At 41.9% G+C, this 12371-nt stretch overlaps 1 protein-coding gene across 2 annotated transcripts in view; it reads right to left on the bottom strand.

The window, feature by feature from the left end:
- PLD5 (phospholipase D family member 5) overlaps positions 1-11937 on the bottom strand; it is a 480564-nt gene extending 468627 nt beyond the window's left edge. For both annotated transcript variants that reach the window (XM_057535040.1, XM_057535044.1), the window contains exon 1: positions 11729-11937. In XM_057535040.1, the coding sequence (XP_057391023.1) occupies positions 11729-11917 (189 nt within the window). In that variant the 5' untranslated portion in view covers positions 11918-11937. The remainder of the gene's footprint in view (positions 1-11728) is intronic.
- Positions 11938-12371: the final 434 nt, after the last annotated feature.

Raw genomic sequence — 12371 nt, 5'->3', positions numbered from 1 at the left:
TTTCAAAGAGAAGAATCCTAAAATGCATAAGGAACCACAGAAGACCCCAATTAGCCAAAACAATTTGAAGAAAGAGCACACTCCCTGATTTCAAACTATTTTACAAAGCTATACTAACCAAAACAGTATGGTGTTGGCATTAAAACGGACACATAGATCAACAGAACAGAATACAGAGCCCAGAAATAAACCCATGCATATGTGGTCAATTAATTTAAGACAAAGAAGCCAAGACTGTACACTGGGGAAAGTACGGTCTCTTCAATAAATGGTGTTAGGGAAACTGGCCAGCCACATGCAAAAGAATGAAACTGGACCACTATACACAAAAATAATTGAAAATGGATTAAAGATTTGAATGTAAGACCTGAAATCATAAAACTTCTAGAAGAAAACATAGGCTGTAAGCTCCACGACATCTGTCTTGGTGATAATGTTTTGGATTTGACATCAAAGGCAAAGGCATCAAAAGCAGAAATAAACAAGTGGGACTACATCAAACTAAAAAGCTTCTGCACAGCAAGGAAACCATCAACAAAACGAAAAAGCAACCTACCAAATGGGAGAAGATATTTGCAAATCATATATCTGATAAAGAGTTAATAACCAAAGAATTCATACAACTCAACAGCAAAGAACAAACAACTCTTTAAAAAATGGGCAGAGTATCTGAATAGACATTTTTCCTAAGAAGACATACAGATGGCCAACAGGTAAATGAAAATATGCTCAACATCACTAATCATCAGGGAAATGCAGATTAAAACCAGAATGGGATATCACCTAACACCTGTTAGAATGACTATAATAAAAAAGACAACAAATAACAAGTGCTAGTAAACATATGGAGAAAAGGAAACACTACAGCACTATTGGTGGGAATATAAATTGGTACAGCCTCTATGGGAAACAGTATGCAAACGCCTCAAAAAATTAAAAATGCAACTACCGTATGATCTAGCAATCCCACTTCTGAGTATTTACCCAAAGGAAATGAAAACAGGATATTGAAGAGATATCTGCACTTCCATGATCACTGCAGCATTCATTCCAATAGCCATGATGTGAAAACAACCTAAGCGTCCATAAGCAGATGAATGAATAAATAAGATGTGATATACAAATATATAGAATATTATTCAGCCATGAGTAAAAAGGAAATCCTTTCATTTGCAACAATATGGAGGAACCTGAGGGAATTATGCTAAGTAAGGTAAGCCAGAGAAAGACAAATACTGCATGATGTCACTTATATGTAAAATCTAAAAACAAAAAACACTCAAACTCATATACTCAGAGAGTAGAAAAGTGGTTGCCAGGGCCTGCGGAATGGGGAAAATATGGAAAGGTTGGTAAAAGTGTAAACTTTCAGTTATAAGATGAATAAGGTCTGAAGATCAATATAAACATAGTGATTACCAATGATAACACTGTGATATAATTGAATTTTGCTTACAGAATAGAATTTAAATGTTCTCACACACACAAGAAAAATAATAAATATATGATGTGATAGACGTTTTCATTAACTCAATGGCGGGAAACCTTTAAATATCTTACAATTTTATTAGTCAATTATACCTCAATTAGGCTGAAAACAAAAACCGTCAAGGCCATAAAAAAATGAGGAAAGCCTGAGAAACTATCACAGACCAGAGGCTGACTAAGGACACAGGACAACTAAATGCAATGTGTTATCTTGGATTGGATCTTAGAACAGAAAAAGGACATTAAAAACTGGTGAAATTCTAACGAAGTCTGGAGTTTGGAATTTAACACTAAGGGAAACTTAAACTGGGGTGAGGTATGTATAGGAAATGCCTTTATTATCTCTACAACTTTTCCATAAATCTAAAGTTATTCCAAAATAAAAGTTTATTTTTCAAAAAAAGATGTATTAGGAATCTTACAGGACAGGTTTTAAGCAATGTGTGCACAAGTCATGGATTGCAGCAAGAAGAACTTAGGGAATGAAAAAAGTTTGGAAACAGACAAGTCAGGAAGTCATAGTAGGAGATTCTTAATGATCAAGAGTGGCAGGTCTTTAAGGGGATTTTGGCAGTTTTGACACATTCCCTGCTGTAGAGTATCCCACAGTCTCTGATCAAGTGCACTCAGCCAGAACAGGGCAGAGGCTAAATAATGAACCAGCAGATTTAGACATGGCAAAAAGTTAGACCAAAGTACTTGTGAAAAATTTAAAAATTAATATTCTTCTTGACTAATAAAAACAAAGACATATAGAAATAAAAACTAAAAAGAGAATTCATGTAAACAATAGCATTAGATATTGGAATAGGTCACTAAAGTGGCCCTAAAACTCTCACTTCCCAGGTCTTAAGAAAACTGGACAGAATCTCAAACAAACTACAGATGGTTTAGATGCAGCCTTGTCTGTTATCTTCTCCAGCTGACATTTAATCATAACCCTTTTCAGGAGTTTCTCATGGAGCTTCTGGTGTTTCTTTCCACTGAACTCTTGTTGCATTTAACATCTTAGCATTTGTCTGTCAAGTAGCATAAGTAGTGTATGCCACCTCATTCTTTCACTTGTGTATAAGTCCTGCCTCCCTAGCACATATTCATTTATTCACTGTTTCAACAGTCAAGTCAGTCAACATTGGATGTCTACCAGGCACTGTGCTGGGCATTAGGGTACATTGTTATAAATAAGAAACCACTGTTGTCCTCAAGCTTTCCAATGAGGTCAAAAGATAGACAATTAATCAGGCAATTTTAAAAAAAACAGTGTATTAAGTGCTATAACAGATGATTGCCCATGATGTTATGGGACCACATAAAAGGGGTATTTAACCAGACTTTAGGTTTAGAAGTGAAAACATTTAAGCTGAGTTCTGGAGAACTAGACCATATGCAACCTGATGTCAAAGGCCCAATCACCGACATTTGAATTTTCTCAAGCCTTAAGCTCAGCTCCTTGCAGAGAGCAGAAATTGGACTGTTTGTTAATTATGATCATAATAATATTGATAATATGGATCAAGACAATAACAGTGGCTTGTGTCCAAGATACAAAGATGAGTAAGGCAGAATTCCAACTCTCAAGGCATTTCTGGAATTTTCCCTGTTCATCCTTGTACCCATCACGCCAATCACAATTCCTGGGACATGCTGGCACTCAATAAATATTTGTTGAATGGATGAGCTTTCGCAGACTCCCCACATCCAGTCAAGCACCAAGTCCCATGAACTCTTTTTCTTTTTTTAATAAGGCTGTTTCATTCGTGTGTTTACTGGAGTAGCAGGGTTTTTTTGGGGGGGGGGGGGCACATGGCACAGCTTGTGGGATCTCAGTTCCCCAACTAGGATTGAACCCGGGCCACAGTAGTGAAAGTACCAAATCCTAACCACTAGACCACCAAGGAACTCCCCCGATGAACTCTCATTTCACAATACTTCTTACATCTGTTCCTCGATTTTTCTACTTTTCACCACACTCTTTTGTTACTTCCTATCTCTACCACTAAAAGAGACTTTACACTGGTCCCCCCCCCCCACAAGCCAGGCTCTTCTTCCTCAACACTGCAAGCCACCAGCAGGTTTTCTGAAACCCAGACTTGCTAACTGAAGTGCCTACTGAAATACCTCCTGTTGGCTTACAGAATAAAGCTGAACATCATCAGCTTACAATTCAAATCCTCAAGTCCTCCGTGATCTTGTCCTAATCTACCACTGTGGGTGTTTTCACACGCAACACTCACTTAAACAAACCCTATCCTCTAGTCATACTTGTTCACCCACCGGTCTTCCAAACAGGCTTTTTGTTGACCAGATTCCACTCAAAAGCCTTGGTTCAGGCCAGTCCTATATCCAGCAGCTCTTCTTCCCAGGTTCCTAAGACCCAGTACAAAACTTCGCCAAGGGTGAAGCTTTCTTTGACCACCTTTGTGTATAGTGTGAAAGAGAAACCACATTTTTTTAATACAGATATACAACTGACTCAACACCATTTTTTTAAAAGACCATCTTTTTCCCAGTGCACTTCTGTGCCTGTCACTTTTGTCATAAATCAAGAATCTGTCAATAATAACATATACACAGGTCTGTTTCTGCACTTTCTGTCGGTTGATCTATTCAATTATCCTTACACCAATACCACATTGCTTTAATTAATCTAGATTTGCTATCTGGAAACAGTCAACTAAGTTGTTCTTCATCAAGATTGTCTTCTCTATTCTTGGCCTTTTGCATTTTCATACAAATTTTAGAATCACTTTTCAACATATACAAACTTGTTGGGATTTTAATTGGAATTGTATCTACTCTACAGATCAATCTGGGAGAAAATTAAAAAGAAGTCTTATCAATCTCCTTAAGTATTTGATATTTTTATGTTAATATAGATGGTAACAGTTTTTAGTTTTATTTTGGAATTGTTTTTTCATAATTTAATTTTGTATAGTAACTTTGTATCCAGTGGCTATGATAAATCCAGTGACATTATTAATTCATTAAGTGTTATCTGTAGTTTATTTTGTTCAGATGTACAAAATAATGTCATCTGCTAATGACAATTTTACTACTTCCTTTGAATTCTTACTCTTGCCTTACTGCATTGGTTAGGACCTCCTGTACAATGGTGAACAGAAGTGATGATGATGGACATCTATGCCTCACTATCCAGGTAGATATTTTAAAATATTTCACCATTAACTATGATTCTTTTTAAAGAAACTCTTTATCAGAATAATGAAGTTTACTTTTATTTCCAGTTTGTTGAGAATTTTATCATACCTAAGTATAGAATTTCATCAAACACTTTTACTTCATTTATTGAGATATGGGTTTACTTTCATGCTGTTAATATGATAAATTAGACTGACTTTTGAATTTTATATCTACTTTGTATTACTGGAATAAATTTAACTTTGTTACAATATGTAATCAATATACAACAGGATTCATTACCTATTTTATCCTTGTCTAAACAAGTCCTTTGAAGACAGGGTTTTATGCTACTTTGCATTTTTCTGTATTATTCATAACACTGTAATCATATTATAACTATATTTATAAAATTGTAAGCATCTTGAGAGAGGGCAAAGACTTGCTTCGGTCTTTGAATACTCTCTACTGTTTGGAACACAGTATACATCACATAAATGTTTGTTGAATGAAAGTCCTCATAATCTCCTAACAAAGTGTCTTTCACATAAAAGTCACTCTCAATAAATATCTGTTGATGACGAGTGTGTCAGTTAGTGCTTTCTTTACTTCAATGAGTCCCATCTTCTCAACTTAACTCCTCACGTTATACCTGTAATAGCCCTAACAACTTATTGGCAGGAGCACAATTATAGCTCAATTCAGAAAAGGAATATGTTCACAAGGTTCACCATCTACTCTAGAGGATAAAAAACCATATTTATCACCCAATTGCCATGACACCCAGTCCCATGATACCCAGTCAGGTAGTCCAGCTTGGGCCCACTTCATATGTTAGGTATCAGCGAGATTTTCCCATGTACATAAGTCTACCTGGGAAAGTTTGCCATGTTCTTCATTCTTCTTCATACGCCCTGCTTAACAGCTTGATTTGTGATTTTAGAAACTGGGCTCTTTTGTCTCTGTTTCTGAGAAAAATTTAAACATACGTTTTTGGTGAAAAGGTCTGTCTCTTCACAACCACTGTGTGGCATTTCAGCTGTAACTCAACATTTATGTTGTACTCTCACAGCACAATTTATGGAGGTGTGAATTTGAGACAATCAATAACTTTAAATGTCCCCAACACATACACTTGAAGCAACATCTCTGGGTTGCTACATTACCACAAATTCTATCTCTGCCTAACTATGCCATCTATCAGTCAATTCAGTACAAGAACATAACATATTATAGTTACTGCCTTGTTCCAGAAATTCAAAAGATTCATCAGATTTCTTGACCTTTAGAGCCAGAACAGAAGAACTGGAAACTGTTACATAGGTTTAAACCTGAGAGAGATACAGAAATCTGTGAGGAGAAGTGAAAACTTTCAGAGAAACTAGCCAGAGGAAATACGTAGTGGCTATTACATGGAAGAAGGGAAGAAAAAGGAATCTTAGGTTCAGTAGTCTTGAGCTTCTCAAGTTAAATATATTTAATATATCACTGACAGTGATTATGTTAAAATAACTCAATAAGCCATACCCAACAGAGTTCAAAGAAGTCAAAGTTTCTTCAAAACAAACTGAAATGTCAACCCACAGTCCATTAGTAGAATAAATATATGCCACCTAAAGTAATGACAAATACAATAATGGACACAACACTGAGATGCATTAGAACACACTTAAGAGACATCTAGACTTTCATTTCTTGACGTGTGGGTTAGAGAGGCAGAGAATTCTGCCTCAGCCTATTCTGTTTATCTAAAGTCACAGTAAATAATCCTGGTAAATGTGAATGTTCTTAAATGTTTGCCAGACTAAATTTATCCAGTCTGGCCAAAAATACATAAACATAAAAAAGGATATTTTCTCCTTGTTCATTTGTTTGTTTCGTTGGTTAGTTGGTTGATTTTTAATGGTACATTTTAAAGATGCGTTCCCTTAGGTTGAACTTTGTCTTTTGGTGCTTTCCTGATCTGCTCTGTGGAGTATATTACTTTCACGAATCTGCTCTGTGGGACATAAATAACATTACATAATATGAGCCTAGACGACAGTGACCGAGTTTGCTCCAATCCATTTATTCTTCTTTGCTCATCATGTGAATAATTTATTCTAGGAGGCAAGTGTGCACTTGGCATTTATCTACTATTCACTGGTAACATAAAGTCTATTTAAGTGTGAAAATTCACACTTAGAGAAGACAATTTTTTTTTTTTAGTGAGGCACTTACTAAACCAATCAAGACACTAGGGCTCACTACAAGTGCGAACATTAATGATTCTGTCTTCTACTCTTTACAGTTTCTCTCTTCTGCTTTCTCTTTCCATTTTAAATAGGCTTTCTGAGCCACCATGCAGATAAATATCACCACCAGCCCAAAGCTGGGAAGGAAAGCAGAAGTTGGGGACAGGGCAAGGAGTTGGTTTCCACTAGCAGGGCCCACAGAGAGAGTGAGAACAAGAGTCAGCCTCAGAATGGCCAGGCAGGGCACAAACAGGGGCCCACTGGCCCAGGAAAGAAGCCCCCAGAAAATGGACCGGAAGCCAGGCAAAGAGGCAACTTAACAGGCCAGGAATGGTGAGCTGGCCTTGCCGACAAAAGGACCCATACACTTCTGGGTCCAGAACTATAATTCAGGCAGGCTGATCTCAAATAGGAAATCGGGAAGCTCTTTGGGTGGAGAGTGCAGGCTCACCCAGGCAACACCTGAGCGGCAATGATACCTACAGGTACTGTGTGTTGAGCATTGAGCATGGGCCATACGCTGTGCTAAGAGCTTTATGTCTCATGGTCATCCTTATGAGCTAGTCATGGATGTTCTCTTTCTCCTTCTTTTGGGTCTTGGTTGAATGCCCCCTTCCTCACCCCCTTTCAAGAAAGCCTTGGCCAGGAAACTTTCTTTGGCCAATTATCATGAGTCAAATAGATGCACCACTTCTGGATAGAAGTACTGAAAGGCATTAGATGATTCACCAGCTTCCCTTCAGCTGACTTGACAATCATGAAAACAAGTATCAGGATGGAGCTCCCAGCAGGCCAGGCAACTAAGATGTGGAAAATACCCTGCTGCTATGGATTGGATGTCTGGATGCTTATGCCCCCCTCCACCCCAGCCGAATTCACGTGTTGAAACCCAATCCTCAATATGCTGGCATTTGGAGGTGGGGCCTTTGGGAGGTGATCAGGTAATAAGGCTGGAGTCCACATGAACAAGATAGTCTTCAGAGAGCTCCCCCATCACCACCACCACCACCACCACCACCACGTGAGGACTCAGCAAAAAGACGGCTATCTATGAACCAGGAAGCAGGCCCTACCAGACACCAAATCTCCCTGTGCCTTGATCTTGGACTTCCCAGCTGCCAGAACTGTGAGAAATAAATGTTTAAAAGCCACCCAGTCTGTCATAGCAGATCGAACTAAGACACCTGCCAACCTGCACGGGTGAGAAGAGTGAAGAAAAATTTCTTTTCTAGTACTTACTGAGCCCCTGCCATAAGGGGACTGTGCATCACTGGAGTATAGGCATGGACTGTCTCCTTGAATCACCCAGTAAACCTGCAACTCCTTATGGAGGATTGTGAATGTACATCCTGTACATTGTGGGTCCTTTGCCCAGGCCTATCTAACCAGAGCCCCACTCTTAACCACACTGTGGCAAAAGCTAACTGAACAAGCAGGAGAGAAAATAAGACATCCCCATCTCCATAAACAGCATCAGGAACTTCTACACACACACAACTGACATCAAGCCAGGCGACTTAGCAGAGTAGCCACTGCAACTCTCCAACTTTGTGGGAAAAAAAAAAAAAGTCAATCAAGGCATATACCACCAAAGGACACCAGCCTAATGTTACACCGTCCTCTGGGATAGCCAAACTGTATTAAATGGTGACTCTCAAAGTGATCCAGCCCCAGGGAGGGCTGACAGAGCAGGGTGGGTTAGAGTTGAAAAAGTGGCCCCATGCTCCTCTTCTTTGCTAGATCATAACCTTCACTTTTACATTATACCTAAAGTAAATATGGGATCCTACAGAGAATAAGACTTCCATTGTTTCCCAAACCTAATGCTTTCTAAAGCCATAGGCGTTATGAGGCAGAAAAGGAGGCGAAAGATTCTATGAACCAAGACACTATTTGCAGCCAATAAGACAACATTCTACGCAGGGCCCAGAAATTTTACTTTTTCCTGAAATTTACAAGTAGAGTTCAAAATCTAGAATTCATGGTATAAACATAAATTCCTTGTATCTTCTAATCATGACTTAAGAACGGGAGAATTCCCTCACATACATTTATTTCTTAATGGGTATTCATCTTAAGTATCAACCAACCAATGACAGGAATCATATTTAAAGATGGGTTGAATGTATTCCAATCCTTAATCATTCAATTCATGTCACTTTTCTCTTGTCCAATCTGGGGATTAGTCCTGTAGCTTTTAAACGAGAAAAGGAGAGGTAAACTATTCTCATTTTTAGCAAATTGAGTGGAAATATATTCTCTAGCTGTCACTTTACATTGTGTTATTGACTTTCAGATTAAGCAATGCCTCTGAAGTCTGGACAGAGTCCACACTCCGTTATTGGGATGACTGAATATGCGTACCATTTGAAGCCATAATTTATTTATGGCCTTAATACTAGATTGGTTTTTAAAGCATGAGCAAAATAATAGTAGGCTGTTCTCATGCATATGATCTCCATTATAGTTATTCATTTTTAACATAATAAAAATGGTAGTCATCCATTTGATTAGACAGATCAAATGGGTCAAACTACCATATATCACCTTTGAATTTCACATGATACACTCATCCTGGTCTCTGCAACATCTAAATCTGAAGGTGTCACATATGTTCAGAATGTTGTCTATCATAAAGTGAACATTACATTTTCATGCTTTGTGTGGCAATAACATACTGGGTTATATTTGTTATGGGTTTTTAGATTTCAAATATCTAATTAGAAATTAACATCAAACTACTTGAAACATCGTAGTGTAGACAACATAGGACAGATGAGCTTGAATGAAAATAAAATTACATTGTTATGCTAATTTAATTTTTCATAGCACTTTCATAAATATTATTTCACTAAAATGTTTGTAGATGTTTCAAAGGGGCAAGAGAATATCACAAAAAAAATTTCACTGGAAGCAAAGCCCCCTTTCTAACTGAAAGCAAGTGTACAAGAAAACAACAGAACAGAATACATGTTTCATGATATGTATTTGAGAAAGCAAACAAAACAGTTACTTTGATTTAAATAACAAAAGAGGTAATTTTTCAAAAAATAAGTACAAGGTTCTATTTTGGAGCATCTGAGTGAAGAAGAAAGCATAGATCCTTATGTGCAAACAACCAGATCTCACTTTCCTTGGTCTCTAACCCTCAGCAGGCACTGAGCATCCTATACTCATCCACAAAGGTGAGGCTGCCGTGGCCCACCCTGTATGACTTAATACTTTCAGTGAAAATCTAAAAGTGAGAAACCATTTAAGTATAATGTGTGCAATGTCTGTGACTCAAGGAGACATAGTCGTAAAAGGTGGAAGTATTGATTTTCAGTAATAAACGAACTAGACCAGCTAAAAGCACAAGCTGCAAATGAACACATATCCAGAGTGACACTGAAATGAAGACATACTCTATCACCATCCTAAGGGTAGACCATTCTCCCTAGTACTAATAAAACGACATCAGGAGCCAAATTACAGGAAGATGCTATTTGCCCCTCTCTAAACTAATAACCACAGGTTCCTTCGCTAATTCTGGAGCTTGCATTTTTAAACATATACTGCTGCCTTTCAAACAACTTGCATCCTAGAAATCTCCTTCAGTTACTTCTATGGTCTTAAGGATCTGAGGCATCCATTTGATATCAGGAAATTGTCTCTACACACAAGACAGCATGCACCCCAATTCAAATCTTTAAACCTGCGCTTTCGGACTTGATCAGGCCCTAAGAGAAAAGGCAAAGACCTTCCTTTCAGACTGGGTAAGAGAAATACTCCTTTGCCCTCTTCCTCCAGGGAAGCTAGTTGCTGCTGAAATGCCCAAGAGAAGAGAAGCGCGCCGAGTGGGGGGGGGGGGGGCGGGGAAGACGGGGGAGGGGTAGGTCCTTGCGGCGGTAGATGTGTGAGTTCCAGAAGTTCTTCCTATCATAATTGGCGATGTGACCCAAATACAAGGAAACCTCCACATTCCATTAACAGACTCAATTTGGATTATGCAGCTCCGCGGAAAGAAACGGCATTCTCTCTGTAGCTAGCTGTGTTGCCCTCGTGATAACTCTCTTAGTTTCACGTTAACATTTGGTTAAGGAGATGCTGATGGGTCAGATTTGACACTGTGAATCCACTAAACGCCGTTTTACAGGGACTTTTTCTCTCCTGAATGGCGAGCCCTAGGGTCTCGGCCCCAGCGCCAATAACGTTTCCGGCGAAACACGCACTCTTTGGGAGAGGGGGTCCCCGCTCGCCAGCCCCCACCCTCCAGCGGCGGGTCCCGGGAGCAGGGAGACCTGCTCTTCCTTTCTCTGTTTCTCCTTGCAATGTGCAAACCCCTCCCTAGCTGGGCGCAAGTAGAGAGGACCGCCACCTGCTCATCCCAGAGGATACGCTGCAGAAAACTCGAATGGATCGTGCGCGGACACAGGCTGGACACCAGCGGCGACAACTTTACGGATTTGTTAATGTTAGTTCTGGACCGGGTAAAATAGCCCCAAAGACGCGAGCAAACGCCCCTCTAAAGCCCACTACCGTGCAACGCCGGCTCCTTGGAGCCACGCTGGGGCAGTTCCCCTTCTTGCTCACCCCACAAACGCACTGCGAATGACCCCCAGCAGTGGAAGCCCGGGGAGGTCGAGGTGTGCTGGGCCAGGCAGTGCGGAAGGGAACAACCCCGCCCCGCCCCTCCCCTCCCCTCCCCTCTCCTCCCCTCCCCGCAGCCCGCTCCTTCCCGGCAGGAAAGTGCTGGAGAGGCCCCGGGCGGGCGTAGGACCCGGACGCCCCGGCCCCAAGCCGGGCCGCCGGCGGGGTCCCCGCGCCCGGCCCCGGGGCGCGCGTGTGGCAGGTGCAGGGCCGCGGTCGGGGGACCGAGCAGCGCTTACGTGCTCCAGCTTGTCTTTCCTCCGGAGCCAGACGCTGGCGCTGTAGTCCTGCTGCTTGACGCTGCTGTAGAAGTTCGCGCCCACTCGGGTCAGGCTCGGCGAGGGCTCCTTGGGGCGGCTTTTCAGCCTCATCTGCTCAAAGCCCTCGTGGGGGGAGGCCGAGAGCCACTCGTGCTGCCGGATCTCCATCCTGACATGACCAGGCGGCGGCCGGCGCGCAGCGAGCTCGGGATGGGCGTGCGAGAAGCCGGCCGGGGCTGAGGGAGGAGCGAGCGGGCGCGGGCAGGGCGCGGGGAGCCGAGCGCGGGCAGGGCGGGGTGAAGCGGGCGGGGAGGGAGAGGGAGGAGAAGGAAAGGAGGGGAGGAGGGAGAAGAGAAAGATGGGGCAGGAGGGAGGCCGCGAGCTAGGCGTAGGCGCGAGGTGCGGGCGGCTGCGGTCCCGGGCGGGCGCTCAGCACGCCGGCCCCCGGCTGAGTGCGGTGGGAGGGGGCGGGGGCGGGGGAGGGGCTGCGCGCGCCTGCAGGTTGGCGCAGTGAGGAGGCAGAGGGCTGCGAGTCCGCCCGCCGCCCCTCCCCGCGCGCCTAGGCCGGCGGCGGCCGGGCGGCGGACCTGCCTTCCGCAGCCTTCCCTCAGCCGGGCTCCGA

Source organism: Balaenoptera acutorostrata, chromosome 1, assembly GCF_949987535.1.
Source record: "Balaenoptera acutorostrata chromosome 1, mBalAcu1.1, whole genome shotgun sequence".
Lineage (NCBI taxonomy): Eukaryota > Metazoa > Chordata > Mammalia > Artiodactyla > Balaenopteridae > Balaenoptera > Balaenoptera acutorostrata.
Note: the sequence above shows the minus strand (reverse complement) of the source record. Positions and strands in the feature narration are given on the sequence as shown.